Below are 27655 nucleotides of genomic sequence, written 5' to 3'. Positions count from 1 at the left end.
TACAGAAACTGAAAACATCAACAGAACAACAAATGAAAAGAGAAAAGTGTTGACAATCCCAGTTTGATTGACAGCTGATCTCTGTGCAGTTCAGAAACACCACAGCAACGAGCTCTCAGAGACAATGGAGACAAAAACATGAAGAATTACAACAGAATCTGACACATGAAGTCTGAAATGACTTCTGTCTATTTCAGTTTACAGAACTCAGCTGTGTCTTCAATAAAACAAAGCCAAACTCCAGCATAGAGAGGCTGAGTGAATGTGGTCTGGACTCTGTGGAGGAGAGTCATGGTTTCAGAGACGCTGTAGAAGGACAGAATACCTGCTCTGTGATCCAGGTACACTCCTACTCTGGAGGAACCAGGACCTGAGACGCGAGTTGAGATTTTGTTGAACCAAAATTCACAACTGTTAGTGTCGCAATCTAAAGCCCAAGATTTTTCATTACGTCCAAACCCACATTCGTACCCTGCTCTGTTGATGTTCTTGTACGCGACTGCTACACCAACTCCCCCCCCTCTCCACTCCACCTCCCAGTAACAACGTCCAGTCAGACTCTCTCTACTCAGGACTTGACACCAGCCAGAGAATCTGTCTGGGTGACTAGAATAAAGCTGGTGTTGACTCGTTCGCTCTGCTTTTCTGTTCCTGTCAGATAATAACAGCTGTGTGTGTGCTGTGTTTGGATCCAGTGTGATTTCACGTGAATATTTTAGGAACTCATCTCTGGTCTTGGGTTCTGGTTCTGGTGGTAAAACGTCCACTTCAGTCCCTGTCAGTGAGATGTTTGTCCAGTTCTCCCTCAGGATGTCCTGTAGTTGATCTCTGAGCTCTGACACAGCTGCTGTCACATCCTCAAAGTATCTCAGAGGACGGATATTGATGCTGGATGAGTCTGTAGATGCACTGAGTTGTGACAGTGAGGGGTAGTTGTGTAGAAACTGGGTGTGATCCTCTGTGTGTGAGAGCTGCTTCAGTTCAGCGTCTTTCCTCTTCAGCTCAGTGATCTCCTGCTCCAGCTTCTCCTGAAGCTCTTTGACTCGACTCACTTCAGTTTCCTGCTGGGATCTGATCTGCTGCTTCACATCAGAGCTTCTTTTCTGGAGGAGACGGATCATCTCAGTGAAGATCTTCTCACTGTCCTCCACTGCTTTATCAGCAGAGCGACTGACGGCCTCCACCTCCTGTTGAAGCAGCTTCATATCTTTCTCTCTGTCCTGGATTCTCTGCTGGATGTTTTGTCGACTCACCTCAAGCTCTCTCTGCCTCTCAGTCCTTTCTGCTGCAGCTGAGACTGTGTCGTGGCCTTTATGTTCATCCACAGAGCAGAGAGAACAGATACTCTGCTGATCGGTACGGCAGAACATCTTCATCACCTCATCATGACGAGAGCAGATGTTCTCCTGGAGCTTCTCCGAGGGGTCGACCAGCTTGTGTTTTTTAAATGTAGGTGATTCAAGGTGAGGCTGAAGGTGTTTCTCGCAGTAAGAGGCCGGACACTGCAGACAGGACTTGAGGGCTTTCCGTTTCCTCCCAGTGCAGACATCACAGGCCACATCTTCAGGTCCAGCATAGCAGTGATCAGCAGGAGCAGCTTGGAGTCCAGTCTTCTTCAGCTGCTCCACTGAAGCTGCTAACATGGTGTTTTTCACCAGGACAGGCCTCGGTGTGAAGGTGTGTCTGCACTGAGGGCAGCTGTAGATCTTCTTCTCATCCTCTTCATCCCAGAAGCCTTTAATACAGCTCATGCAGTAGCTGTGTCCACAGGGAATAGCCACCGGATCCTTCAGTAGATCCAGACAGATCGAACAAGAGAAGGATTCTCTGTCCAGCTGATCTCCTTTCTGCGCCATTTCAGCTCTCAGTGGCAATGACCGTCTGAGTTTCACTTCACAGTTTGGGCTCTGATCTGAACAACACGTGTTTCTGCAGTGAATGCAGCCTGCAGCTCTTGTACTGCATTACATTTTGGTTACACCCATCCTGCAGCTGTAGATCTGAAGGGGAGGGAACCAGGAAGTATGAGCACAGAGTGGAGCTTGTTGTGTTTGTACAAACAGGGAGGGGTTATCAGGACGAGGAGCAGCACTGAGAATTAAAACTGATTTACAGTGAAGTCTCGGTTAAAACCTGCTCACCGTCTGAAAACATTTTCACATTTAGCTGTGAAATATTTGATGGCATGTCAGGGTTTGGTGATGCTTCCACACTGCAACAGATTTCACATGTTTTAATCATGTCGTTTCTCTGCAGCAGCGCTGTGTTTGAAATAAAAACAGGTAAAACCAGAGAGTTCATCTTATCCAGCAACACTCTGCTGATAAATGTCGACCTTTAACAGTCACATGATCCTCTGTAGAAACTGTCAGCAGCAGCGGAGGAAGAAGTACTCAGATACCTTACTGCAGTAAAAGTACAAATACAGCAATGTAAAAATACTCCATTACAAGTAAAAGTCCTGCATGAAAAATCCTACTACAGTAAAAGTACATAAGTATTATGAGCTTGATGTAGTTAAAGTATTGCAGTAAAAGTACATAAGTATTATGAGCTTGATGTAGTTAAAGTATTGCAGTAAAAGTACATAAGTATTATGAGCTTGATGTAGTTAAAGTATTGCAGTAAAAGTAGTGGTTTGGTCCCTCTGACTGATATATTATTATATATGACATCATTAGATTATTAATAGTGAAGCATCAGTGTTAGAGCAGCATGTTACTGTTGTAGCTGCTGGAGGTGGAGCTAGTTTACACTACTTTATATACAGTTAGCTAGTTTAGTCCAGTGGTTCCCAACCTAGGGGTCGGGCCCCTCCAAAGGGTCAGCAGATAAATCTGAGGGGTGGTGAGATGATTAATGGGAGAGGAAAGAAGAAAAAACAAAAGTTCTTTTTCTCTAATCTTTGATTTTTGCTGAAATATTGGATCATTTGAACATTTATTGAAATGAAAGCATGTGAGAAGTTTAGAGGGAAAAATCACTATTTGGTGGAGCTGTTAACAACTCATAGACATGTGAAATGTGACCCCGACTACACACTGCTTTTTGTAAGACGTCAAAAGACAAAAAGGTTGGAAACCACTGGTTTCATCTTTAACAATGTGTTGTATTTTAAAAGCTTGTTATATTATCTATTGTGTCAAATCTTCATCTGAAAAGTAACTAAAGCTGTCAAATAAATGTAGTGGAGTAGAAAGTACAATATTTCCCTCTGAAATGTAGAAAGTAGCATCACATGGAAATAACGAGCAAAAGTAGAAGTAAAGAACAAAATTGTACTTGAGTAAATGTACTTAGTTACTTTCCACCACTGCTGCAGATTTCGCATAATTTATATAAAAATGAGAGCTGCAGTAACCGTCACTGTCCTGCTGTCACCTGCAGGGGGCAGCAGTGATCTCTGTCTGACACATGGACGTACGTGTATTATAATCTCGTGGCGTCGGGCATGCTTACAGGACGTTGTTCTATGTTCTCGCGAGATCTCTTATCTTCACTGTATTTTTTTTTTTTCCCTTTCCTTGACGTGTTCGTGACATTGACCAACGGCTCAGGTGGAAAACACCGGCATTCAACGGAGACCTTTCTCAGTTTAACGTGTCGACGAACTTATTTGGATTATTTATGACATCGAAGTCTAGAGTCAACAGCAAAAGCTCCCGGTAAGTTTAACCGTCTGCGGCTCAGAAAGCTTTTTAACGTTACATCCAAAATATCGGAGCATGTTAGCTCAGTTAAGCTAGCCGATGTGCTGTTAGCTGCTCATTCTGACAGCTACAAAATGGTGTCTTCTCACCTTCAGAAAAGTGTTGATATTAGTTCAAATAGATCGTCGCATCGTTAGTGTTGTCAGTTTGCAGCCGCGCTCATGTCATGAGCTAATGATAGCTAAAGTTATCTTAGCTAAAACATGACCTCCGGTTAACGAGAAAACAAAAGATAAGACAAATATAAGATGATATGTAAGTTCTGTTGGTTCTTTAAAACAGATCTTAATCACTCCATCTCAGTATTAATAACGTTTTATATCGATTTTCACCGTTTGCTCATGTTCTCATGTCTATAAGAGCCACAAACTAAACTCGCCTTAAAAAAAAACTCAAATTTTAGAGTCTCCCGCTGATCTTTGAGTTTTTACCTGATTTAACATTAGTTGTTAATTTTATTACAAATTGCAAGGATTCAGTCTGTAATTCGGCATTTTCCTAACAGGCATATTAATGTCAGCTGGAACAAGACCAGGTCTGGACCTGGTCTGATGTGGTCTTTTCTGCCGGTTGAACCGTAACAGAAGTAAACAGCCGGTGTTTTTGTTTGGAGTTTGGCGCGTTGCAGAGAGACACCTGCATGTGATGTTTACCCTGAAACAGAGTTATCAGCTGGATACCTTGGCCTCTGTGACATCCTAGTTAATAACTAATCTACTGTACCGGTGTTTATGCCGGGCTGAATATTCAGGACCGGTCCCTGGTGCTGTGCCGCCCCCTCCCGCAGTGCCCTCCCCCGGCTGTGTGTACGTGCAGGCCGCTAGGCAGTGATGGCGGACAGTCGGAGGATCGTTTCCTCATTCCTGTGACAAGAAAACCTCAAATAAAAACCGGTTTTTGTTTCATTGTTATCGGCAGACGTCTGAGCTGAGGAAGCGTCGTGTTTTCAGGATCTTTTTCGTGGTGTTTTACCGTCACTGAGTCAGCAGCATGAGGTACGAAAACACAGGATTTACAGACTTTATTCGCCATTTTAGCTGCCAGGTTAGCTTCCACATGGAAGTGTTTAAGAGTTACTGACTGACTAACATGCACATGTTCAGTTATTAAACATGCAGCAGCGCTGTTATTACAGAAACTCTGTGGCGAGACAGAAAAAATAAGACCTATCTCCAAAAATCTACGATCTAAATGTACAAATACTGCATTACAAGTAATAACAATAGTAAATGTGCAGAAGTATTATCAGAAAAAAAGTATCTAAAGTACTTGTTCTGCAGAAAACGTTCCCCTCATGAGTGTTACCAGTATATATTATATTAATAAATATGTAAACAGCATTTCACTGTTGTAGTTTATCAAGATGGAGCTAATTTTGACTTATAGTCTATAATATGTTTAATATTTATAAGATGATCAAAGGTTTTATATGTAAATGATTAATGTGTTAAGTGACTCCAGCTGTCAGATGAACGTAGAAGAGTGAAGTAAACATTTTAGTAAAGTAGAAGTGATTATGATTAGAAAATGTATTTATTATAACTGTGTCTCACAGCCTGTCTGTAGCTCTTTTTCCATCGTAGCAGGTTTTCTGTTTTCTTTTTTTATAAACTGAATATTTTTGCATGTTGAACTGTTTGATGAACATAACGAGACATTTAAAGACGTTGCCTTGAACTCTGGGAAACTGTGATCGACACTTTTCACTGTTTTCTGACATTTTAAAGAATAATAATCAATCAATCAGCTGCAGCCCAAGATCATATAGTTTCTCTTAACACCAGTTCACATATTAAATGTAAAAAAAAAGAATCAAATCAGTTAAAACATGATTTAAACACAAAACCAATTAAAAAAAAACAGGGTTAAATGATTATCTTTTAATTGTCTTGTTTTGATGAAACATCTGCAGCTGCTGTCGCTGAACGTTCAAGGACAACGATCACATCTGAATTATTAATGTTTTCTGATGTTTATAAAAGGTTTTTCTTTTCTTCACATCAGCAGTTTTGCAGGAAGGACAAAAAAACAAACCAGCTGACAAACAGACGGGATGATTTCACATCGTTAAAACAAACTCTCCTCTTATATATGTTTACAAAAAGCCTTTTAAATATGTTGTACATTTAATATCGTCCATATCATCCACAGTTAGACTCATGCGGGACAAATATTGATTAGATATAAGTAGGGCTGCAACTCACATATATATATTCATTATTCAGCAATCTGATTTGATTAGTTTGGTCCATAAAATGTTGAAAAACGTCAATCAGTGTTTCCTCAAATGTCTTGTGTTCAGTTTACTGTCATAAAGGACTAAAGAAACCAGAAAATCTCACATTTCATCAGCTGGAATTGACTCAAAACAATGAACAGATGAATTTAGTGGGCTGGTTGTCATCGAGTGGATTCATTGACTGATCGTTGTAGATATAATTATTAGAAAGTCGTGTGTTTTGTCTCCTGAAGGGTTTTAAACTCTTCTCCCGTCAGTAAACACGGAGGTCACGGAGGACGTTCTTATCAGCGTTTGTTCAGCTGACTGACTGACTGTGTGCAGCTGATACCGGAGCTCCGCCGCACCCTGAGGCAGGACACACGTACCAGCTGATATCGGCTCGTATTGATATCTGCGTCCATGTCTCACTTTGATAAATGACAGCGAACTGAAGCACAGAAACGCCAACGACAGGGTTTAAAACTGTGTCACCGTTCAAAGGAACCTCCATAAAAAAAAAAAATGTCACGAGTCGTGGAAAGAAAATGAATATCAGCAAAGATCAATATCGGTATCAACCTTTAAAGTTATACTGCTGACACTAACCAAGACCCACCTCAGGAGAACAGAGGAGGTTTGGGTTTGTTTGCTGTTAAATTAAAGTACTCGCACATGGCTGGAAGTACCTCACAACATGCAAAAGTACTCCACTGTGTATAGAAGTACTTGTCTTGTCTAGAGGCAGCCCGCTGTGTCTGGAGGTCAGCTGTACTTGGAAGTACCTTTAGTATGTTTATAAAGTAGTTTACCGTGTCTTAAAGTACTCCTCTGGGTCTAGAGGTACTTCCCAATGTACTGAGATACTCTACTGGGTCTGAAAGTACTCCACTATGTCAGTCATCAGTCCTGGAAGTACTTATTTTCTGAGGTACTTTACTGTGTCTGGAGGTATTTCTCCATGTTTATAAGTACTCCACCATGTCTGGAAGTATCTGGAGGTACTTCACTGTGTGAGGAAGTATTACACCATGTCTGGAAGTATCTGGAAGTACTTCACTGTGTGTGGAAGTATTACACCATGTCTGTAGGTATTTATTCATGTCTAGAAGTATCTGAAAGTACTCCACGTTTCTTGGAGGTATTACAAACACTCTATGGTGGTGAAGTACTCTATAAGTGGAAGTACTCTGCAGTGCGTTAAAGTACTCTGCAGTGCATGGAAGTACTCTGTAGTATGTTGAAGTACTCTGTAGTATGTTGAAGTACTCTGTAGTATGTTGAAGTACTCTGTAGTACTCTGCAGTATGTTGAAGTACTTCCCTGCAGGTGTTCGTCGACCTGTTTTCAACATGAATCCTGTTTTTTTTTCAGGTTTCTCTGCATCAGTCGGGACGTTTGTGTGTCTGACAATAGTTTAGTGGTGTAACTGGTGTAATCCCAGTGGATCATGGTGATCAACCAGCCCTCTGACCAATCACAGAGCACAATGCAGCTGTGTTGACAAACAGCGTGCGTGTCAGCTGAGACCTTCACCACAACACGGCAGACAGCTGAGTCACTCAGACACACACAAGCACGGATGTTAAAAACATGTCAGTCCATTAATCAAGTGATCAATCGACTGATCATGTCATCAATAACTCATCTGACAACATCTGACTTTCTGTTTTCTTTAAAAACGAAACTCTCTGATGTTTTATAGACCAAACAAATAAGTGAAAACAGATTGTATATTGTAACTATTTTGATAAACAACGAATCGTTTTGAGTCATTTAAAGGTGCAGTTTGATGAATTTAGTGGCAGAAACAGAATATAATGTGTGTCTGTGTGCGGCCTGATGTAAACTTGTCTGCATACAGTCCGTCAGCTGGACGAGCTGCTGGTGTGAACGTCCTCCGTGACCTCCGTGACCTCCGTGACCTCCGTGACCTCCGTGTTTACTGACGTTTTCATTCGAACAAGCTGTAAAATCCTTCAGTAGACAAACACGACGCTGCAGCGACGACTGTCAACCGTTAGTTGATTCATTCTCTGGTTCCAGCTGGTTAAATGTGAATATTTTCTCTATGACAGTAAACTGAAGATCTTTGAATTGTGGACAAAACAAGACATTTGAGGACGTCATCTTGGACTTTAGGAAACGCTGATCAACGCTTTTTTCACCGTTTTATGACATTTTATGGACCAATCAATTAATCGAGAAGATAATGATCTACATCAGAGGTTATATTCTGTTTCTATGGTTTAATATCCAAATATAAATACAATATAAAAAGTCATCAGATGAGTTAAACTGGTCGTTAGAATAAACATCAGCTGATAATGTGGAAGGAAACGGTGAAAAGCAGAAGTGAAGATGAGGAAAGAAAGTGTTTAGTCAAGAAAAAAGAAACGAGAGAGAAAAAAGTGTATTTTTGTCACAACAGGAAAAACTACAACATCACAGCTGCTGACAGGCTCAGTCAGAGTTCTGCGTCACTAAGAGGATTTAGACTCAGATTATTTTGTTTTGAGCTTCCAGATGAAGTTTGACTGCATGTATTTACAGACCTTCAGGCACCAGCAGGGTCTGTTCAGGTGTTTCAGTCTGATACTGGTCCGTTTATCACGCTGCTGTACTTCCTGTATTTTTAAACATGAGTCCAGATCTGGTCTGACCTCTTTTTTTTTTTTTTTTCCTGGACGCCGTGTCCTTCCTGTTTCCTGTTTCCTGTACAGGATGCCGTCGGCGGAAGCGGCAGCGAGCGGGATGAAGCAATGCTTACTGGCTCAGGATCAGCTAGAGGGCGCCATCAGCGGCGTGATGAAGGCCGAGCAGCAACTGAGAGACAACGCCCGAGAGGTCAGCACCTTCATCATCATCATCCTCATCATCATCCTCTTCATGATGCTCTGTCTGTCTGGTCTTTTTGTGTTTATATAATCAGACACATCAGTCTCCTTTCTGTATTGATTTTATTGGTATTGATGTATTGAGGTCGTCCTGACACGACTGAGAAATGACGACAAGATAAAAGTTGTAGTTGTACGTATATGAAATGTATGCCCAATGACTCGGGGAATCCTACAACACCCAGAATGCATTGCGCCCCGTGTGTGTGTTGAGCGCAGCTGGCTCCTACGTTTCCTAGTAGTGATCAGTAATATATCTTCTTACTGAGGCTTATTGTCGTTTACAAAACGTTCTTCCTCAGCGAGTCTGGATAAATCCTACCATCAGAAAACAAAACGGCGTGCTGGAATCAGTTATGCAGATTGTCGCGCACCAGCAGAACGCCGTAGAGCAGAGCGGTGGATCAGAGTCTGCGTCTCCATTTCATCTGGGTTTGGGAAACACGGGAACGGGGTCTTTATTGTGCTGTATGTAACTCTGCCTGCATTAGAACCCCTGAAATCTTCTTGAACATGTGTGAAGTTGCCCTTTAAACAAACACAATCGGACAATAAAACTCTGTAAACAAGCGAGTCGATCTGTAAAAAACCATCTTTAATGAACCAGGGTCCAGGTGGAGTGTTGGAGCAGGGTGAAGATCAGGAAGATGATCTAGTGGTTGTTGTCGTCAACATGCGCCGCCGTCTCTCTGCCGGGAAGAAAAAAGAAATTTAAAGGCCGAGTTAAACCATAACGACAAACTGCAGTCAAATCAATCATTAACTCAGCTGACGTTTCTGTCTGTTAACGTGCTGGAACAACACGTCTGCTGCAGCCGTCGCCGTGACCCTGACCTGACAGCGAGGGTTCAAAAACATCTCACTGGATCCACTGGGATCCACTCAGGGAGCAGACGCCTTCCTGAAGTTTCATCCACACGCCGCTCAAACTCGAAAACTTGTTTGTTTACCATCAGCTGTTGTTGTTGTGTGAATATTTAGCAGATAAACTGTTTCCTCTCAGTTTGTTTATGAACAACCTGAAAGCCTCTTCTTCTTCTTCTTCTTCTTCTTCTTCTTCTTCTCCTTCTTCTTCTTCTCCTTCTTCTTTTTCTTCTTCTTCTCCTTCTTCTTCTTCTTCTTCTTCTTCTTCTTCTTCTCCTTCTTCTTCTTCTTCTTCTCTTCTTCTTCTTCTTCTTCTTCTTATTCTCCTTCTTCTTCTTCTTCTTCTTCTTCTTCTTCTTCTTCTTCTTCTTCTTCTTCTTCTTCTTCTTCTCCTTCTTCTTCTCCTTCTTCTTCTTCTTCTTCTTCTTCTCTGATCCTCGTCCGTCGGTCTGTGAAGCTGTTTGACCAACCGGTGACGTTCATCAGTCCTTTTGTCCGGTCTCACCACACACACACACACACTCATCACTGCTGACTCACTGTGTGTGTGTGTGTGTGTGTGTGTGTGTGTGTGTGTGTGTGTTGGAGGAGGTGGAGCTGGAGGCATATAGAAGACTAGAGAGAGAGAGAGAGAGAGAGAGAGAGAGAGCGGGGTGTGGTAGAGTCAGGATATAAAAGAGTGGAGAGAGAGAGACGAGCTCACAGCACTGACAGACTGGGAACAGACTCTACTGGACTCTACTGGACTCTACTGGACTCTGATGTTACGCAATCAAACGCTGTGAACTCTACTGTGTTCTACTGTCACCTGGTGCTCAGCTCGTCTCTGCAGGTGAAGCTCACTGTGTTTCTGTGTGTTTTTGAGGGCAGAGGGTCATATTGTCTCTGATATCACGGTGCCAGCTGATTGGTCAGCTGGTGCAGCGTCATCACTGCCATGTGTTTCTGCTGAGATGTGTAATTTAGGGCTGTGCAATCTATTGATATTATATCGATATCATGATATGAGACTAGATGTCTTATTAGATTTTGGATATGGTAATATTGTGATATGACATAAGTGTCTCTTCCTGGTTTTAAACGCTGCATTACAGTAAAGTGAGACTGTTGTAACTGTTCTATTATTTGTCTTTAACCACTTACTCATTATATCCACATTATTCACACCAGTAGTCTTCACTACAATATTGTCGCGATATTGATATTTAAGTATTTGGTCAAAAATATTGAGATATTTGATTCTGTCCGTATCAACTAGCTCTAGTTTAATTGTTGTTATTAGAAACCTTTCATTTGTTAATATATATATAGATACATAAACTGTGTGTGTGTGTGTGTGTGTGTCCTCCTCATGTGAGCTCATTCAGTTTAATTTGAAAGCAGCTGCTGTTATTTGTAAAATACTAAACGTGTTATCAGTAGTGAGTCGGCGTCTGCTGCGGGACTCTGCAGCAGCAGCAGAGTGAGACGTCTGTCCTCTCTCCTGCTCTCTGCTGTAAACACACACAGCTGTTGGCGAGCAGCTGCTCTCATGTCTGCGCGTCTCGCTGCTCGTTGTTTTCAGCAGAAACTCTCCGGCTCTCTGTCTGCTCATCCTGCTCTCGGTCGGTGAGTCTCTCTCCCCGGACGGCGGGCGGGCGAGCGGGTCGCTCCGGTTCTGGTTCTAAACGGCGGTGGTCCTCCGGCTCGTCCCCGTCTGTGTGCGGCCTGAAGCTCGCCGTCACTAACTCTTAAATTACAGGAAGATCTAAAGTAAAAATCACAATCTGATGTTAAAGATCAAAGGAAGCGTTCTACAGATGTCATCAGTTTATGAACCAGTCAGACAGTTTCCTCACTGTGACGTCACTACTGCAGAACTCCCACCTAAAACCTCTTCACTACCTGGGACTGTCTCACCTGTCTGTCTCTATGTGTCTCACCTGTCTGTCTCTATGTGTCTCACCTGTCTGTCTCTATGTGTCTCACCTGTCTGTCTCTATGTGTCTCACCTGTCTGTCTCTATGTGTCTCACCTGTCTGTCTGTCTCTCTGTATCTCACCTGTCTGTCTGCCTCTCACCTGTCTGTCTCTCTGTGTGTGTGTGTGTGTGTGTGTCAGGTGCGTGCGGAGCTGCAGAGCTGTGTGAGTCGTCAGCAGGAGGCTCTCCGCTGCAGAGAGGTTTGGCTGCTCGGTCAGATCGAGCTGCTGGAACAACTGAAGACTGAAACTCTGCAGCAGCAGCTGCACCGACTCCACTGGGTAAAAACTCATGTTGTTGATGAAATTATTTCAATCAAATAAGTTCTAAAATACACTCAGAGAGATTCTGAAATGATGTGAAATATTTTTTTTAAACTTTAAGACTTTAAGAGATATTGTTTGTGAATGAGTAGGAAAGATTTGTAGCTTTACACACTTTGACAGCTTGTAAACTGATTTCTGAACCAACAGTTGTCTTGATGGAAAAGGTTGGACACCCGCTGACTTGTCCTGTTATCTGTCTGTGTTGCAGCTCCGCGGTCAGTTCGACGTCATCGCCCACCAGCTGCAGAACTCCAACAGCAGCCACGACCTGAGCAACCAGCTGACCAGCTGCATGGAGAAGTAAGCTTCTGCTTCCTACTCTGTAGTCAGCTGACACACAGCAGGTGTTCCCCAGCTCCGTCTGCTCCTCGTGATGACTTTAAAGGGCGACTGAAACCTCTGTAAAGTTTCTCTTCTGAGCTAAAAACCCCCTACAATATCCAGAGTTCCCTCCACTTGTCACTCTGCAGCTGTAACCGTCTGAACAGCTGATCGAGGTTAGAAATAAACTGTATTAAGCTGCAGGAACTTTCCCCAGTTCCACTTGAGGAACCAGGGTTTTTGTTTTACCCCCCCCAAAAAAGTCCCTGCTGGGAGGAGGTTAACTTTCCAAAAGTACAGGAACTTTGAGGGCGGGACTTGCAGGGAAAGCCGTCGCTGATTGGTCAAACATGACTGCTTCAACTTGTTTACCACTTATTGGTCGAAGACGAGAGGAGGACGTTTGTTAACAATGAAAGAAAGAGAGAGAGAGAGCAGCTGTGGTCGAGCGAGCTAGAGACTGAGTGAAGAGAGGGAGCAGCGGTAGCGAGAACAAAGCCGTGACTCAGAGAAATAAAACGTTATTTTTCATGTGGTTTGGTTCTAAAGCAGAAATAAAAAGCATGACGCAGACGATTTACTGGAGACAGAGACGCTCGCTGCGTTTCTGCTTTTCATCACATGCAACTCATCAGTAGTAAACACAAAGAACGCTGCTGTTTCCTCATCTGTGAGTGACGCGCTCCATTGTTTTAATTTCTCATGAGTCTAATCTGCAGGATCCACCAGGTTCCTCAGATGTGACGGAAACACAAACGTGAGATTTAGTTCCTCTGGTTGGATAAAGGAGCTTTACGTGGCTGCTGTCTCGTCTCCTTTCAGCTCAGTTTAGTTTCGTCCATAAATATTTTGTCCTCAGTTTACTGTCAGAGAGACTAAAGACACCGTCAGGGTCGACGTCATAAATGATAATATAATGTAATAACGTGTGTGTGTGCAGCTTCTCACCTTCTAACTTCAGCTTAATGTTTGTCTGACGGCTCAGAAACTAAATCCAGAACACACACTGATTCACTGAATGACTGTTTTTCTGGTTTTCTTAATAACAGTCTGAACAGTTTTCTCACCACGAAAACAAACATTTATCAGTAAATGTTGAGTTTTTGTGTGTCGGCCGTCTGTCTGCAGAGGATCTGTTGAGACTCGTCTCTTTTCAGCTTCAGAGTAGAATCTGTTTAACTCGTGTGTTTTTAAAAAAAAAAAAAAAAAAAAAAAAAAAAGCTGCAGCAGGAATGAACGGAGGGTTTGGTTTTATCAGAATATTCTGCTCAGGATCAGACAAGCATCTCAGCAGAGAGATGCTGTGATTGTCAGACTGTTTCTTGGAAATACCGACTTAAAGGACTCATATTCTGCTCATGTCCAGCTCTATATTTATATTCTGGGGCTCTACTGGAATATCTTCACATGATTTCCAGTTAAAAACTCCTTATTGATCTTCTACTGGTCCTTTATGCAGCCCCTCAGTTCAGCCTCTGTCTGAAACAGGCCGTTTTAGCTCCTGTCTCTTTAAGGCCCCGCCCTCCTGATGAGCCCACTCTGTTCTGATTGGTCAGCTTTCAGGAAGCTTCCTCCGGCTCCGGAGGCTACGTAAACAAACTTCTTTACTCCAAATGTCAACTTCTCAAATCCATCCGTACATGTCGGAGCTGAACAACACATGGAAACACCTTAGCAACCACCTTAGCAACCACCTTAGCAACCAAGGCTACAGAACAAACATTTATGAGCATGTGCCAAAGCGCCAACATCAGCTTGTTATCAAGGTAGAAAAACTGTCACAAATGACACATTTAAAGCGAGTTGAAGCCCTGACGTTTGACTTGCAGGCAACATTTTTATAAACGTTCACCTGAAGAAGCAGAATATGAACCTTTAATTTGTTGTGATGTTTTTGAATTTCAGTATTTTATTATTCAGTTTTATGTTGAATATCTTTTGTTTCTGTATGTTTCTTTGTCTTTAAACAACTTGGGACCATGATGATGATGATGATGATGATGATGATGATGATGATGATGATGATGATGATGATGATGATGAAGGTGGGTGTAGTCTAACAGCCGAGTGCGTTTCATTTCTCCTCCTGTGCGTCCAGGTTGTCCTCTTTGAGTCTGACGCCAGAAGAAACACCTGAGATGAGTTTCCAAGCCGACACCCGCTCTCTGAGGCAGGCCATCACCTCGTTCGGCAGTGTCACCGCACAGGTAACGCACACACGCACGCACGCACGCACGTACACACACACACACACACACACACACACACAGATATGCGTCAGGTGTCGTGTGGACTGTCTGATGTATTTTTGTGCGTCCTGTTTGCAGCTTGTGGAGGGCGTGTCCTCTCAGAGCCCCGCCCACCAGAGAACTCAGGTGCAGAGTTGTCCCGTCGCCGCCAAGAAACAGGTAACTCCGCCCACCAGGAAGTTACACAGAGCACAGGAATAGATCCACTCAAGTCATGAATAGCATGTTTAATGTGACTTTAATCTGCAACACAGATTACAAACTAATATTCAGATATTTAAAATCAGAATAAAGATGAAGTTTGCAATAAAATAGAATATAAAAGTATCACCGAATGAATAAAATAAATAGTTGGTTTCTGAAGTTTTCCTGCTGGTGTTGTTTGTTGTTTCTGAACCTCTGTGTCTCTGCAGAAGATGGACTCCGGCGCTCTGAGCGACTGGCTGCTGGGAACTCGTCCAGCAAGCAGCGCTCCCATTGGCTACCAGTCCAGCAAGAACCCTCAGGATTGGCTGGTGTCTCACAGGGAGAGCAAGGTGAGAGAGACAGTCGGTGTAACCATGGTAACCAGGTTACACTGACATCAGGTTCAGCCTCAGACTGAACCTGATGTTCAGTCTGAGGCTGAACATGTTGTTGCTTATAATTAGTTCATTTATACACATGGAGTATTAGATGTGATCATGTCGGGGTTAATCTGGCGTCCTGCTGTCTCTGCAGGCTTCCTGTCCCGTCCTGGCCTCGGTGGACTTCCTGAAGGCCTGGGGTCAGCTCCGGGACCTGGAGGCGTGGCTCCTGCAGGACCAGACGCCCGTCAGCAGGGAGAGGACCAACAGCAGCTGCAGCTCCTCCTTCTCCATCGAGAAGATCGACGAATCAGAGTTCACTGAGACCCCCGAGGAGGAGGAGGAGGAGGAAGAGGAGGAGCTGAACGACTGGCTCATCACCCCGCCCGCCGACGCCATGGAGACGATGTGTGACGCCGAGCGATGGCGGCGGGTGTTGAAGCCATTCGAGGAAAGCTGGTCGTGCAGTGATTGGCTGGTCGGGTCGAGCCGTCCCGCCGCCGACTGCTCCTCCTGCTGCCAGACCACCAAAGCCCTGGAGATCGAGAACCTGGGCCAGCTCAAGTGCCTGAAGACCCCGCCCACCTCCAGCCCCGCCACCCCGACCTCTCCAGCACCTGCAGCCCTGATGACAACGGCCCCGGCGATGGTCCTTGCGGCCCCGGCAACCACCCTGGAGGCGTGGCTGCAGCAGACGGTGCCGGTCCAGAAAGCCTGCCGGGCCAACGAGCTCTGCTCCAGCTACTCCGAGTGCGTCTGCGACGAGAACTGTGGGAAAGAAGCGCTGAACCTCTGGCTGCTCAAACAGGACGGACGAGACAAGAACGGCGTCCCCGCAGCCAAGAACGCCCCGCCCACGACCAAGAACGCCCCGTCCACTGCTAAGAACGCCCCGCCCACTGCTAAGAACGCCCCGCCCACCCTGCACCACAGAGAGCAGGAACAGAAGGTAACGACGGCGTGTTGATCGGGACTCGTTTCAGTCTTATTAAGTAGCTGCAACCAGGTGAACGGTCGCTGCTGCAGGTGTGTCTGACTGTCACATCTCATCAGTTCAAACACCAGAGAGATCAGCTGATGCTTCACAGATTATTTCCTGTCATACTCATTAAATATTCAGCATTTGCTTAAAGTTTTCCGACAGTTGTGGAGCTGCTCTTCATTTCAGACGAGGGAGATGATTGTAGTGTTGAGTCAGTTGTGACGGGATTTGTCAGATTTATTATTCTCAGTATAATAAGTGTAACTAACTGAGCAGTCGTTCTCTCCGCAGGTTCAGGCCATCCTGGAGGCCTGGCTGCACCCCACCAACACCTCCTGCAGGACTCCTCTGCAGCCTCTCACCTCCTCTCTGTCCGGCTGGGTGGCTCCCGAGGAGGAGAAGGCCAGCAGGGAGGAGCACAGCTCCCAGTTCAAGCCTTCTTCCTCCTCCCTGTTCCAGCTCCCTCTGGATCCAGACCTGTGGGTGCTTCCGGAGAAGACCTCCGCTCCTGCTCCGGGGTCAGCAGGTCAGCCCCGTCCAGCCGAGGAGGAGGAGGAGGACAAATGGCTGCTGAAGAAGAGGAGTCAGGCTCAGGTAACAGAGACGCTGTTTGTTTACAGCTGCATGTGTTTGACTTTATTATTATGCAGAAACTTAAAGTCTCATTTCACCAAAAACACGTTCTGTTCGTCTCTGAGCTTCACTGCAGAATCATGCAGCTTATTTTCACTGTTTCTGTGTCTGACTGTTGTCTGACTGTTGTCTGACTGTTGTCTGAATGTTGTCTGAATTTTTTCTGGCTGTTTCTGAATGTTGTCTGAATGTTGTCTGAATGTTGTGTGATTGTTGTCTGGCTGTTGTCTAACTGTTGTCTGACTGTTGTCTGACTGTTTGAATGTTTCCTGAATGTTGTCTGACTGTTGTCTGAATGTTTCCTGGCTGTTGTCTGACTGTTGTCTGAATGTTTCCTGGCTGTTGTCTAACTGTTGTCTAACTGTTGTCTGACTGTTGTCTGACTGTTGTCTGACTGAATGTTTCCTGAATGTTGTCTGGCTGTTGTCTGACTGTTGTCTGAATGTTGTCTGACTGTTGTCTGAATGTTGTCTGAATGTTGTGTGACTGTTGTCTGGCTGTTGTCTAACTGTTGTCTGACTGTTGTCTGACTGTTTGAATGTTTCCTGAATGTTGTCTAACTGTTGTCTGACTGTTGTCTGACTGTTTGAATGTTTCCTGAATGTTGTCTAACTGTTGTCTGACTGTTGTCTGACTGTTTGAATGTTTCCTGAATGTTGTCTAACTGTTGTCTGACTGTTGTCTGACTGTTTGAATGTTTCCTGAATGTTGTCTGGCTGTTGTCTGAATGTTTTCTGACTGTTGTCTGAATTTTTTCTGGCTGTTTCTGAATGTTGTCTGACTGTTTCCTGAATGTTGTCTGAATGTTGTGTGACTGTTGTCTGGCTGTTGTCTAACTGTTGTCTGACTGTTGTCTGACTGTTTGAATGTTTCCTGAATGTTGTCTAACTGTTGTCTGACTGTTGTCTGACTGTTTGAATGTTTCCTGAATGTTGTCTAACTGTTGTCTGACTGTTGTCTGACTGTTTGAATGTTTCCTGAATGTTGTCTGACTGTTGTCTGAATGTTTCCTGGCTGTTGTCTGACTGTTGTCTGAATGTTTCCTGGCTGTTGTCTAACTGTTGTCTGACTGTTGTCTGACTGTTTGAATGTTTCCTGAATGTTGTCTAACTGTTGTCTGACTGTTGTCTGACTGTTGTCTGAATGTTTCCTGGCTGTTGTCTGACTGTTGTCTGAATGTTTCCTGGCTGTTGTCTAACTGTTGTCTGACTGTTGTCTGACTGTTGTCTGACTGTTGTCTGACTGAATGTTTCCTGAATGTTGTCTGGCTGTTGTCTGAATGTTGTCTGACTGTTTCCTGAATGTTGTCTGACTGTTGTCTGAATGTTTCCTGAATATTGTGTGACTGTTGTCTGAATGTTTCCTGAATATTGTGTGACTGTTGTCTGACTGTTGTCTGACTGTTTCCTGAATGTTGTCTGACTGTTGTCTGAATATTGTGTGACTGTTGTCTGGCTGTTTCCTGAATGTTGTCTGACTGTTGTCTGGCTGTTGTCTGACTGTTGTCTGAATATTGTGTGACTGTTGTCTGACTGTTGTCTGACTGTTTCCTGAATGTTGTCTGACTGTTGTCTGACTGTTTCCTGAATGTTGTCTGACTGTTGTCTGACTGTTGTCTGGCTGTTTCCTGAATGTTGTCTGACTGTTGTCTGACTGTTTCCTGAATGTTGTCTGACTGTTGTCTGGCTGTTTCATGAATGTTGTCTGACTGTTTCCTGAATGTTGTCTGACTGTTGTCTGACTGTTTCCTGAATGTTGTCTGACTGTTGTCTGACTGTTTCCTGAATGTTGTCTAGCTGTTGTCTGGCTGTTTCCTGAATGTTGTCTGACTGTTGTCTGACTGTTTCCTGATTATTTCTTGGCTGTTGTCTAGCTGTTGTCTGGCTGTTTCCTGAATGTTGTCTGACTGTTGTCTGACTGTTTCCTGAATGTTGTCTGACTGTTGTCTGACTGTTTCCTGATTATTTCTTGGCTGTTGTCTAGCTGTTGTCTGGCTGTTTCCTGAATGTTGTCTGGCTGTTGTCTGACTGTTGTCTGGCTGTTATCTGACTGTCGTCTGACTGTTTCTGTTCAGGAGCGGCTGGCGTTGCCTTCAGTCTGTGACCTGTTCTCCTGTATGAAAGTGGGCGGAGACAAAGAGAAATGGCTGCACAAGGCTCCCGTACAGGTGAGAGGTGATGCTGCCGTTAGCCACCGAGCTAAGCTAATTGATTTATCGAGCGCGCTCGTTAACTGGTCTTTGTTTCCTTCCAGATGTGATGAAGATGAAGATGATGATCTCTGAAGCATCTGGATATTTCTTCTTCTTCTCTCCTCTCACCGTCACTTTATCGCTGATCAGCGCACATGACAACAAAATAATCCACGCCGCCGCCTTCTTCCCGTGACATCATCACGCCACTCTCCACCAATCAGAATTATCGCCAAACTCCAAACGAGGGTGGAAGTTCATCGTTGAACTTGGGGATCCGTGTGTGTGTGTGTGATGACATAATCTCAAGGTGTGGTTTAAACCTGAGGAAAAGCTAGTAAGGGGCCTTTGAGTTGAGATTAGTTTGTGATTTTCATCTTTGTTCACCTCAGATTCTGATTTCTGGAGATTAATTGATCAACAGAAAAGTCATTTTCAAGCAAAAATGCTGAAAATTCTCCAGTTCCACCTCCATAAACGTGGATGTTTTCTGTTTTCTATCGTTACAAAATTATTACTTTTGAGTTTTCGACAGTTGGTCGGATAAAACGAGACATTAAAGACCTCACTTTAGACTCACTTTAGACTCACTTTAGACTCACTTTAAACTCACTTTACACATTTTATGGTTTATAAGCTAAAGGTTGTTTCTGCTTCAACCAGTTTGATTTGAATCATTTCCCCTGAAAATATAAACTTAGTGATTCACAGAGAAAAAAGTAAAGATTACAAATCTGAAGATCATTTTTTAGCAACAGAAATGTTTATTTCCTCTCATGATGATCACATTTATCTTATTATTAATAATAATAATAATAATGATAAACTGTGTTTTATTTTGAAAAAGCAAAAGATCAAAACATTCACAATAAACAAGGAAGTAAAATAAAAACAAGGTCACATAAAACACAAGTCGAGCTTCAAATATCGAACCTTTCAGATAAATAATAAACTGAGAGAAGATCAGCTGATTCATTAATAATTAACATAATTAGAGGATTATTAGTTTCAGCTATGAAGATGTGATGTCCTGCTGCTTTGGAGATTCGAGGTTTTCAGCTGACAGGAGTAGATCTGATCTGGGACCTGTTTCACTGAACATGTGTGTGTGTGCGCGTCGCTTCAGTTTAAATGTAACTCTCTGCATGCGTGTGTGAAATGAATTTACACGCCAAACAAACACGTGAACACGTCTGCCAGCTTCCTGCTGAGTCAGCACTTTATTTATCCAACAGCTTCCTGCTTCTTCTTCTTCTGCTGATATTTATAGTTTTTATAAAAACTGCTTTATTAACGATGATTTTTCTTCATCTCACCCGCGTTTATGATAAATATATAACGTTCACTTTCCGGCTCACACTGAACTTTAACAACATGTCGAGTCTCTTCTCTGACAGATCGGACCATAACGCCGCGGTCACGTCCCCGCAGTGACGCCACGTTTGTGATGCGACTAATAAATAAATATTGATCAGCTGACCCTTAAAAGTCTCCGAGTCGATGCATCTTAGTCGTAATTAAGCAACAAGATCTTCAGTCGAGCGTTTTAGAGAGTTAATTAACGAGTGATTAACTGCTGCAGCTGAAGAAATAATTAGAGTAGGTGCAGGTGCGCTTGATTTAATTGTACCTGCAGCAGCCGGGCGGAGACATGAATAATATTTCTCTTAGGAAGCTGTATTTAAAAAAAGAAACAAAAAGTAATAGTTATTTAGTATGTCGGCCTGTTAGAACGACATATATGTAACAAGATAAATATATATTTATATATATGCGTGTAACACAATGCAGGAATGATTCGTTCAGAGCAGCAGCTCTCCTGATTGGCTGCTGACCGTGACGTCAGCGTCTGTTCTGTTTCCATCAGTCAGGCCGAAGTTTGGTATCGTGTAATGAAACAGGTCCCAGAATGCAGTTTGTCATCAGCTGATCCTGACAGGAAGTGAAGGGGCGGAGTCAGAGGGGACAGGGTATCAACATGTGCTGTGGGCGGGACTAAAGTTAGCTGTAAAGTAGCTTTTATTTTAACCAAAATTATTTTAACCAACAATTTTAATCTCCTTGTTTAACAGAATCTGCCTGTTTTTGGAAATATCCCTTTTTTCTGTTTTTTTTTTTTTTTTTGGTTTGTTTGTTTTTTTTTTCCCTGAAGCGTCTGATTGGTTTCTCCTGTGAAACTGCTGACCTGCAGAGATCAACTTCCTGTCCAGACTGCCGGCTGCTTGCATCACTTCCTGTTGCCTCTCAGCTGATTCAGCAGTCAGATTTTACTGTGAAGCTGACTTCCTGTTTCATGTCTAATTTACACACTCAGCTGTTGATTTTATTTAATTTATCTAAATGTTTGTAGAAAGTTTTGCTCGTTTTGCCCTGAGTTCAGTCTTCAAGGCTCTAAGCTGAAGCGTCTGATTGGACGAGCTCGTCGAAGGGCAAATCAAGGATACTTCATGTCCCAGAATGCCTTGTGTGGAGGCAGCCGGCAGTCTGTCAGCAGACAGGTCACATGACTCTGCAGTCAGCAGTGATTGGTGCTTTTTATTGAAGTGCTGGTGCAATTTTTTTTTTGGGGGGGGGGGCTTCTATCATATAGAGCTGTGATGTCATCAATACTCTCCTTCTGCTGTGATTCTCTACAGTAATAAAACAACCTGACATCATCTTCTGTGTGTGACATCATCTTCTGTGTGTGACATCACTGTTTTATCAGTATAAATGTAGTTAAAGTATCAATAAGTGGCTCCATTTAGAGCGATATGTTTATTATTGATTGGATTATTTTAATATCGAGCTTTTGTTTCTTGTGAAAATCAAACATTTAAAAACAAACAAACATGTTTCCACATAAAACAGTTTAAATCTGAAGTCAGAAAAACTTACAGCTCATTTTAATAACATACTGTTGAATAGTCTCATTCATAACAATAATTATATTTCATAAACTGATCGTTGTACATTGTAAATATTGATCTGCAGCCGTCTCTCTGAACAGATTCATTCATCTGACAGCAGTAAAAGTCAGTCAGTCCATCGTGCTCCTCAGAACTGAGTTACACAAACAAACACATGATTAGCTTTCTCAGAGTTTCAAACTTCTCAGTCTGCTGTTGCTTTAACGTTCATCATGTGTTCAGTCATCAAATCCACCTCAGATCAGATAAACAGCTGTGACTGGGTTCGTCTGGCTCTTCAGAGAACCTGGAGAACTTCACCAGAGCGTCCGTGTGTGTCCTCATGTGGATCTTCAGGTGATGTCCGTGTCTGAACTCTCTCCCGCAAGTCCTGCAACCGTACGGCTTCTCACCCGTGTGGATCCTCATGTGCAGGTTCAACACGCCCAGCCGAGAGAATCTTTTCTCGCAGGTGTTACACGTGTACGGCTTCTCGCCCGTGTGCGTCCTCATGTGTACTTTCACTTTTGTTACGTCGCTGAATCTTCTCCCGCAGATGGCGCAGGGGTACGGCTTCTCCCCCGTGTGGACTCTCATGTGCTTTTTCACATCTGCCATCTGACAGAATCCTTTCCCACAGATGTTGCAGTTATACGGCTTCTCGCCCGTGTGGACTCTCAGATGTCTGTGCAGTATAGACTTGTATTTAAAACATTTCCCACAAGTGTCACATTTAAAACAATGTTTGTCTGTGTAACTGTGAGTCTTTAATGTGGTGGAGTCTCCGTGTTTGCCTCCTTTGTGATCTCGGCTCTCAGCTACATGAGAGTTGTGATGGAGCGGCTGGTCCTCGTTGGTTGGTTCTGGTTCCACAGACATGCTGACAACATGCTCTTCCTCTGCTGCACTCTGAGTTTCATCAGGACTCAAGTCCACAGTCTGATCTTCACTGTTGTCACTTTGCTCACATGTAGGAGTCAACATAAAGGTTTCAGTCTCCTGCTTCAGTAGCAGCTGTTCTCCCTCCAGACTGCTGCAGACTTCCTCCTCTTCCTCTTTAATCTGTGGAGGTTCTGGCTCCTCTTGGTCCAGACTGGAGTTCCTCTCCTGGTCAGCCAGAACCTCCTCTTCCTCCCAGACATGTTGCTGTGGGAGCTCTGGAAAGAAAACATGATAAGACTCCTTAATAAAGGCTTTATATGCATTAAATAATGGATTAATCCAGTGTTCATAGCAGCTAATTATTATGATGCCGCAGCTAATAAACATAATTCATCATTCACAAGCTAGCACCTGAGCAAACAATTACAGGTATATAATTTAAACACTGCGGTGGTTTATAAAGCTAATTATTCTGTTTTATATTATGAAACCAGTTCAGGTTTTACAGACCTGTTCTCTGTAACCTTATCTCAGGTTTCCAAATGATATCCAGCAGTCTGCGCTGACGGTCGATCTCTGTTTCATACTCGACGATAGTTTTATGAAAAACTCGGAATATTTCTTCAGCAGCAGCAGTTAGTCGCTCGTTGATTAACTCTCTCAAACTCTCAACTGAAGACATTGCTGCTTAATTACAAGTCAGACGAGTCATTTTCCTGCTGAGAAGCTTCTTCTATACACAGGACACCCAGCTGCTAACGCTACTAGCTCCTGTGTTGTTTACTTCCGCCCGGTGTTACACTGTTAAGTTCCGACAGCGGGATCTTGTGGTTTATTCGTTCCGCTTGTTGTAACGACTTGATTCAGTGTCTGTGGTTTATAAATAATCAGCAATATCTGCACATAAGAACCGTCTGCTGTGTTGATATTTGCTGTTTCACTATTTTACACCTGAAAGTGGAAAATTCTTTATATTCACTCTTTTCATACATACATTTATTTCACAGCTGTGTTTCTAGTTAATCAGCATTGTTATGCAGAAGCTTCAGTATTTTTCTGCGGCGGAGACTCGACTTGATTTAAAGCAACATGTCAAGCTGTGCAGCTCATCACTGTAACTAGAGGAACAAAAACTCACATCATTCGCTTGTAGCTTCAGGATTTGTTGTGGCCGAGACTGAGGAGATGGTTGGTTTAGGAGGATCAGGACTTGGATGAACACCTTGTCCTTTCTTGGAGAAGAGGTGGAGGTGGTGGAGGGATACAGATACCTTCTGGATCTGGACTGGAAATAAGGAACAGAGCAGAAGCTTCTTCATCAGGAAGCTTACATGCTTTAATGTGTGCAGCAAATCTTCTAGCAGTCTGTTGTGATGTTTGTAATGTTCTGCTCTGCTATTAAAGGACGTGTGTTTTAAAACAAGTCAGGTGTCTGTATGAACACTGACAGAGGTTTTCCTCGCTGTAATCGTTCCTCCTGTTGTTGTAGCGGAGTAGAAGTATAAAGAACAAGTACAAGTACCTCAGTCTTGTACTTCAGTAGTTCTTACTGATGGACATGATGGACAACATCATGAGAACGAAAGATGGTTCAACTCAAATGACATGAAGAGAAACACAAACACAAACACACACACACACACACACACACACACACACACAAACACAAACACACACAAACACACACACACATACACACACACACACACTGTTAACACTGATAAACTTCCTGTTTACTGCTGCGGAGGTCACGCCCATCACCAGGAGCACGCTGATAGATGGCTATTACATCACTATGACATCACTGCACATGTTTAACAGACTCAGTTTAAAAAAAAACCCACAGAGACCAGTGACAGCTCATAACACAGTACATGTACTGCAGTACATTTACTGCAGTGCTGTTTGTGGTACTTGTAGCTATTTGAGAAATATTGTAGTTCTCACTGCTGTTACCATGGTAACCACAGGTCTGTGATCTGTGTGTTGTATCTGAGAGTGCGTGAACACTAATGATCAGAGATCAATATGTTCCGATCACCTGTCTGTCTGTCCAATAAGAACAAAGTGCTGAGTTTGACCTGAAGAGACTCTGATAGGCTGTTTACCTTCAGCTGTCAATCAAACAGCTTCAGGTGAGTCCAAAGATCAAAGATCTTTAACTCACAGAGAGATGATCAACATGTGACAAACAGTCTGTTTCCAGGAACATCAGCCTGTTACTGTCAATCACAAACTGACCTCACAACAGTTTACACTCCGTCCTGTAGTCGCATCAGAGATCAGACGCCGCCGCCGCCGCCGCTGCTGAGCTCCAAGTCAAGTCTCGAGTCAGCTGATACATCAGATCTGAAGTCTTAAATAAACCAGCCTCGTTTAGACTCAGTTGAAGTCAGTCGAGTCTCATGAACTGAAACAAGTCAAATCCTCCAGTCTGCAGCTGTCACATGCTCTCAGGTTAATTGACGAGGTGATCGACATGCTATGCCAGCTATTCTGATAATCAATCAATAATTCCTCTCATACTCTGTTTTCTATGATATTAAACTGAATGTTTTTGTTCAGACTCTGATGAACAGTTTTCACTTTTTCTGATATTTTATTGACAGATGAATCAATAAAGAAGATGATTGACAGCTGCAGCTGTACATGTGATGTATGAACAACCTTTTCTCAGTACGTCTCTGAATGATAAATGTTTACCTGAATGGAGTTCTGCTCTGCTGTGACCTTTGACCCCCCCCCAGCCTGCAGATGCTCAGACCAGTTGACACAGCTGTGTTTGTGTGTGTACTTCAGGGTCATCAGGAAAAACACAGCGCTCAGGGTCAGTGGACTCAGCTGTGTTTGGCATTTTTGTTTTGTTTTTTTATTTTCACATCTGTTATAGTTTGATTTCTTTATCAGGATCTGACAGACGGAACACAAACTGTCTGAAACATTATCAGAAAATAAATGAATTAAAATGTTTTATTTCTTTCTAAAACAGAAGAGTTTTGCAGCAGAGATTTAGATTCATTTCTAGTTTGGACTTTCTGGGAGTTTTTGAGGTTTGAACAGTTTCCTGCAGCTGCAAACGTTTCCATGAGCTTCAAACTGACATGAACATATAAAACTGTGGTGGAAATTTAAAGATGAATTCACAGAGAGCGGGTTGTCTTTCAGAGTTCACATTTGCAAATGTGGATCCCAGTTTGCTGGGCTGAAGAGACACTGAGTGAAGTTCAGTATTTGTTCATACAGCTGCGTATTCATCAACACATCAGGTATTTTTAATTAATTCACCGTATCTTTAGAGAGTTTCTTTCAGTCTCCGCCTGCGTCTGATGAGCAGTAAAGTCTCACAGCTCAGCTTTGATGGAACCTGTCGGGAACATTTTCACACAGGAAGCAGAGAGACAAAGTCTTACAATGAGCTTTTGACTGTGAAGGCAGCATAACGATGATGATCTTAAGACAATAACAGAAGAGTTTAAGTTGACAGAGTCGACTGTTGTTGTGAGTCTGCAGGTGACGAACAGTTTCTGTTTCCTCCGTTTACGTCTGAATCTGTCGAACTGAAAAAACTGAAGAATTAGTTTGTGAGCTACAGATGAATATTTAACTTTATTTTGACTTTTTTATAATAGCGCTGCAACGATTAAAGCTATAATACGTAATTATTACAAATTAAAATGTCTAAAACAACTAGACCTGTGTTATATATGTTGTTGAGTTGTGTACTTACATTATCTCAAATGTTTCCAACAGTTTTCAAACTCAGAGAAATCTGTAATTTAATCAAAGTAACGGACCGTTTCATTTGGTCGCCTGTCGATGGCGTCATACCTCCTCTACCAAAGAGTAAACACGCACCAGATGCATACGGCGGCGCTGTGTTTGTCCGCTACAATGGCGTCTACCAAAGAGTAACTTACACACATACAAGATAATACATCGGCGTTGTGGTTGTTCCACACAAACTGTTATAAATGGACTTTTATTCAGTTTTAAGACACATTTTCATGATAAATTTAGGTGGTTTTTAACTATATCTTTTAGCCGGAAGAAGGATTTTAGTCATTGGACGTCTGGATCTTAAGTTATCAGAGAAATAAACTGGACAAACGTTAGCAGCAGCTCGGCTAACAGCCCCTCCAGGAAGTCCGGTGGTCACCAAACATCGTCGGAGAAACACTGATTTTAGGTGAAACAGTTTTATTCAGTGTTTTTACCTGTAATCTCCAGGTCCGTTTGTAAAAACATCCTGAATGATGAACACTGGAGTAATCCTATCCCGGTGAAGCTGCTTATTTAACAACGAAGACAACAACTCCCATGATCCCTTGCTGCTTCACACCGTCATCACACTCCGTCTGTTGTTATTGTTTTGGTTGAGACGCCTAGCGGCTGAAATTACATATTGTGCGTTTAATTGATTAATTGATTAATTGATCAACAACTATGATGATAATTAATGATTTTTTGGGGAGTTTTTCAAGTTTCAGCCTCTCAGATGTGAAAAAGAGCTTCTCTTGCTCTTAAATTGTAGTAAATTTAATATTCTGGGGTTTCAGACTGTTGGTTGGACTGAGAAGTTTAACAGCAGACCTTCAGTTCAAATATTTGTCCCCTTAATGAAAGCTGAAATTTTACATTCCTGAACCACAAATCTATTATTTATTCACAAATACCTCATCAGTCATTAATAAACAGGCAATTCATCCTTAATGAAGCTTCCAGAGAGCAGAAAGACTTTATTCTTTAGGTTTTTATAACAAAACATTCACAACACACTATATTATTTTGGTCTGTTGTTCCCTAAAACAGCCACAACGATTTAACTGAATATGAAGGAAGCAACAAAAATACATAAAAGTTCAAATATTTTTATTTCTGTGTATTCTGGAGCTAAAAGAACACAGTGTTCAGGTGTTTTTACTGCTCTCAAATGTAAAAAATAAGTATGTAAAGGTTACAATTTTGATGT

At 42.8% G+C, this 27655-nt stretch overlaps 3 protein-coding genes across 6 annotated transcripts; 1 reads left to right on the top strand and 2 right to left on the bottom strand.

Annotated features, from left to right (window-relative positions):
- Nucleotides 1–188: 188 nt before the first annotated feature.
- On the bottom strand, nucleotides 189–1985 carry LOC122997407 (tripartite motif-containing protein 16-like). Its single transcript, XM_044373508.1, has 3 exons — nucleotides 1980–1985; nucleotides 1586–1688; nucleotides 189–1423 (listed from the first exon to the last, which is right to left on the bottom strand). Exons 1-3 carry the CDS (start codon nucleotides 1983–1985, stop codon nucleotides 189–191), a joined length of 1344 nt encoding a protein of 447 aa, XP_044229443.1.
- Nucleotides 1049–26941, bottom strand: LOC122996635 (zinc finger protein 32-like). Of its 3 annotated transcripts, none has more exons than XM_044372226.1 (4): nucleotides 23197–23501; nucleotides 22029–22961; nucleotides 1690–1695; nucleotides 1049–1061 (listed from the first exon to the last, which is right to left on the bottom strand). In XM_044372226.1, exons 1-2 carry the CDS (start codon nucleotides 23366–23368, stop codon nucleotides 22051–22053), a joined length of 1083 nt encoding a protein of 360 aa, XP_044228161.1. In that variant the 5' UTR covers nucleotides 23369–23501; the 3' UTR covers nucleotides 1049–1061; nucleotides 1690–1695; nucleotides 22029–22050. The 3 variants fall into 3 exon arrangements, 2 of the variants coding, with proteins under 2 accessions (XP_044228161.1, XP_044228160.1); XR_006407041.1 differs by lacking the exons at nucleotides 1049–1061; nucleotides 1690–1695; nucleotides 23197–23501 and adding exons at nucleotides 23825–23971; nucleotides 25972–26050; nucleotides 26901–26941 and having other exon boundaries at nucleotides 22860–22961; XM_044372225.1 differs by lacking the exons at nucleotides 1049–1061; nucleotides 1690–1695 and having other exon boundaries at nucleotides 20231–22961.
- Nucleotides 3515–21573, top strand: ncoa4 (nuclear receptor coactivator 4). 2 transcript variants are annotated; one of them, XM_044372180.1, is made up of 11 exons: nucleotides 3515–3665; nucleotides 8652–8775; nucleotides 11789–11929; nucleotides 12183–12274; nucleotides 14394–14502; nucleotides 14623–14703; nucleotides 14958–15080; nucleotides 15265–16059; nucleotides 16384–16686; nucleotides 18800–18892; nucleotides 18979–21573. In XM_044372180.1, exons 1-11 carry the CDS (start codon nucleotides 3628–3630, stop codon nucleotides 18982–18984), a joined length of 1905 nt encoding a protein of 634 aa, XP_044228115.1. In that variant the 5' UTR covers nucleotides 3515–3627; the 3' UTR covers nucleotides 18985–21573. The 2 variants fall into 2 exon arrangements, with proteins under 2 accessions (XP_044228115.1, XP_044228116.1); XM_044372181.1 differs by lacking the exon at nucleotides 3515–3665 and adding an exon at nucleotides 4517–4705.
- Nucleotides 26942–27655: the final 714 nt, after the last annotated feature.

The sequence above is a fragment of the Thunnus albacares genome, chromosome 14 (genome assembly GCF_914725855.1).
Source record: "Thunnus albacares chromosome 14, fThuAlb1.1, whole genome shotgun sequence".
Taxonomy (NCBI): Eukaryota; Metazoa; Chordata; class Actinopteri; order Scombriformes; family Scombridae; genus Thunnus; species Thunnus albacares.
The sequence above is the reverse complement of the archived record's forward strand: the minus strand, read 5'-3'. Positions and strand labels throughout refer to the sequence as shown.

Excerpts from the sequence above, each read along its gene's own strand:
- LOC122997407 (XM_044373508.1), bottom strand. Across the intron at positions 1,424-1,585 it reads ACTCCAAGCTGCTCCTGCTG|CCTCGGAGAAGCTCCAGGAG; the intron begins ATCACTGCTATG and ends AGCTGGTCGACC.
- ncoa4 (XM_044372180.1), top strand. The coding sequence starts at position 3,628 with ATGACATCGAAGTCTAGAGTCAACAGCAAAAGCTCCCG. Across the intron at positions 3,666-8,651 it reads GTCAACAGCAAAAGCTCCCG|GATGCCGTCGGCGGAAGCGG; the intron begins GTAAGTTTAACC and ends TTTCCTGTACAG. Across the intron at positions 15,081-15,264 it reads TGTCTCACAGGGAGAGCAAG|GCTTCCTGTCCCGTCCTGGC; the intron begins GTGAGAGAGACA and ends CTGTCTCTGCAG.
- LOC122996635 (XM_044372226.1), bottom strand. The coding sequence starts at position 23,368 with ATGTCTTCAGTTGAGAGTTTGAGAGAGTTAATCAACGAGCGACTAACT. Across the intron at positions 22,962-23,196 it reads GATAAGGTTACAGAGAACAG|AGCTCCCACAGCAACATGTC; the intron begins GTCTGTAAAACC and ends TTTTCTTTCCAG.